This window comes from Apis dorsata, unplaced genomic scaffold (assembly GCF_000469605.1).
Source record: "Apis dorsata unplaced genomic scaffold, Apis dorsata 1.3 scaffold_344, whole genome shotgun sequence".
In the NCBI taxonomy this organism is placed as follows: Eukaryota; Metazoa; Arthropoda; class Insecta; order Hymenoptera; family Apidae; genus Apis; species Apis dorsata.
The window spans coordinates 212,495-213,539 of record NW_006263611.1 but is presented as its reverse complement, the minus strand read 5'-3'; the positions used below and the strand labels follow the sequence as shown (position 1 = coordinate 213,539).

At 43.7% G+C, this 1,045-nt stretch overlaps 1 protein-coding gene across 1 annotated transcript in view; it reads left to right on the top strand.

The window, feature by feature from the left end:
• The window catches only part of LOC102674266 (muscle calcium channel subunit alpha-1), a 27,564-nt gene that overhangs the window by 4,558 nt on the left and 21,961 nt on the right, over positions 1-1,045 (top strand). Inside the window, exons 6-10 of the mRNA XM_031511718.1 lie at positions 1-27; positions 118-221; positions 341-504; positions 588-690; positions 842-987. The exon at positions 1-27 is cut by the window's left edge and continues 218 nt beyond it. Of these exons, the coding sequence (XP_031367578.1) occupies positions 1-27; positions 118-221; positions 341-504; positions 588-690; positions 842-987 (544 nt within the window). The remainder of the gene's footprint in view (positions 28-117; positions 222-340; positions 505-587; positions 691-841; positions 988-1,045) is intronic.

The following is a 1,045-nucleotide window of genomic DNA, read 5'->3' as shown; positions in this document are numbered from 1 at the left end:
GAGGGCTGGACCGAGGTGCTCTACAACGTGAGTGGCGACGGATCGATCGATCGATCGATCGATGACAGACTTGTTGTTGCAAGCTGTTTCCTCACCATTGTCACGCTTCTTCCCCAGATCGAGGACGCGATGGGAAGCTCTTGGCAGTGGATTTATTTCATCTCTATGGTCATACTTGGGGCATTCTTCGTTATGAATCTGATTCTCGGTGTGCTGTCCGGGTGAGTGGGAAGAGGATTTTTCCTTTTTCCTTTGATTAAGCAACGATTTAATTAAAATTATTATTATCATTATAAAATCTCTTGAAAATCGGTTCGAAAATTTTTCTTTTTCAACCCAGCGAGTTCTCCAAGGAGAGGGAGAAGGCGAAGGCGAGGGGCGACTTTCACAAATTGAGGGAGAAACAGCAGATCGAGGACGATCTGAGAGGTTATCTGGACTGGATCACGCAGGCCGAGGACATCGAGCCGGAGACGGACGAGCCGAAAATGCAGGATGGGAAGAGTGGGTACACGTTTGTTGAGTCGAAGAAGAAAAAAAAAAAAAAGGAAAAGTGGATAAAAATGGAATTTTACTTTGTCGTACAGCGAAACAGCAGAGCGAGATGGAGAGCACGGACCAATTGGAGGGCGACGAGGAAGGCGTTCAACAGGAATCTCTGTGGAGAAGGAAAAAGCTGGATTTCGACAGGTAAGAGAAGGGGGAAATTTCAAGAGAATTTTTCACTCGTTCGGATTCTTCTAGCGATTAAGATCAGTTAATAAAAGCGAGAAATTAAGAATAAAGTGAATTAACGTTAAATTAATACGATTCGATCGCGCGCAACGAATAATATTCACAGAGTGAACAGAAGGATGAGGAGGGCCTGCAGGAAAGCCGTCAAGTCGCAAGTTTTCTATTGGTTGATCATAGTATTGGTTTTCCTGAATACCGGCGTTCTTGCGACCGAGCATTACAATCAACCTCATTGGTTGGACGATTTTCAAGGTATGTACGGAAGTGATATTAAAAACGATTACTCTTCTCCTCTTCTATATACATATAT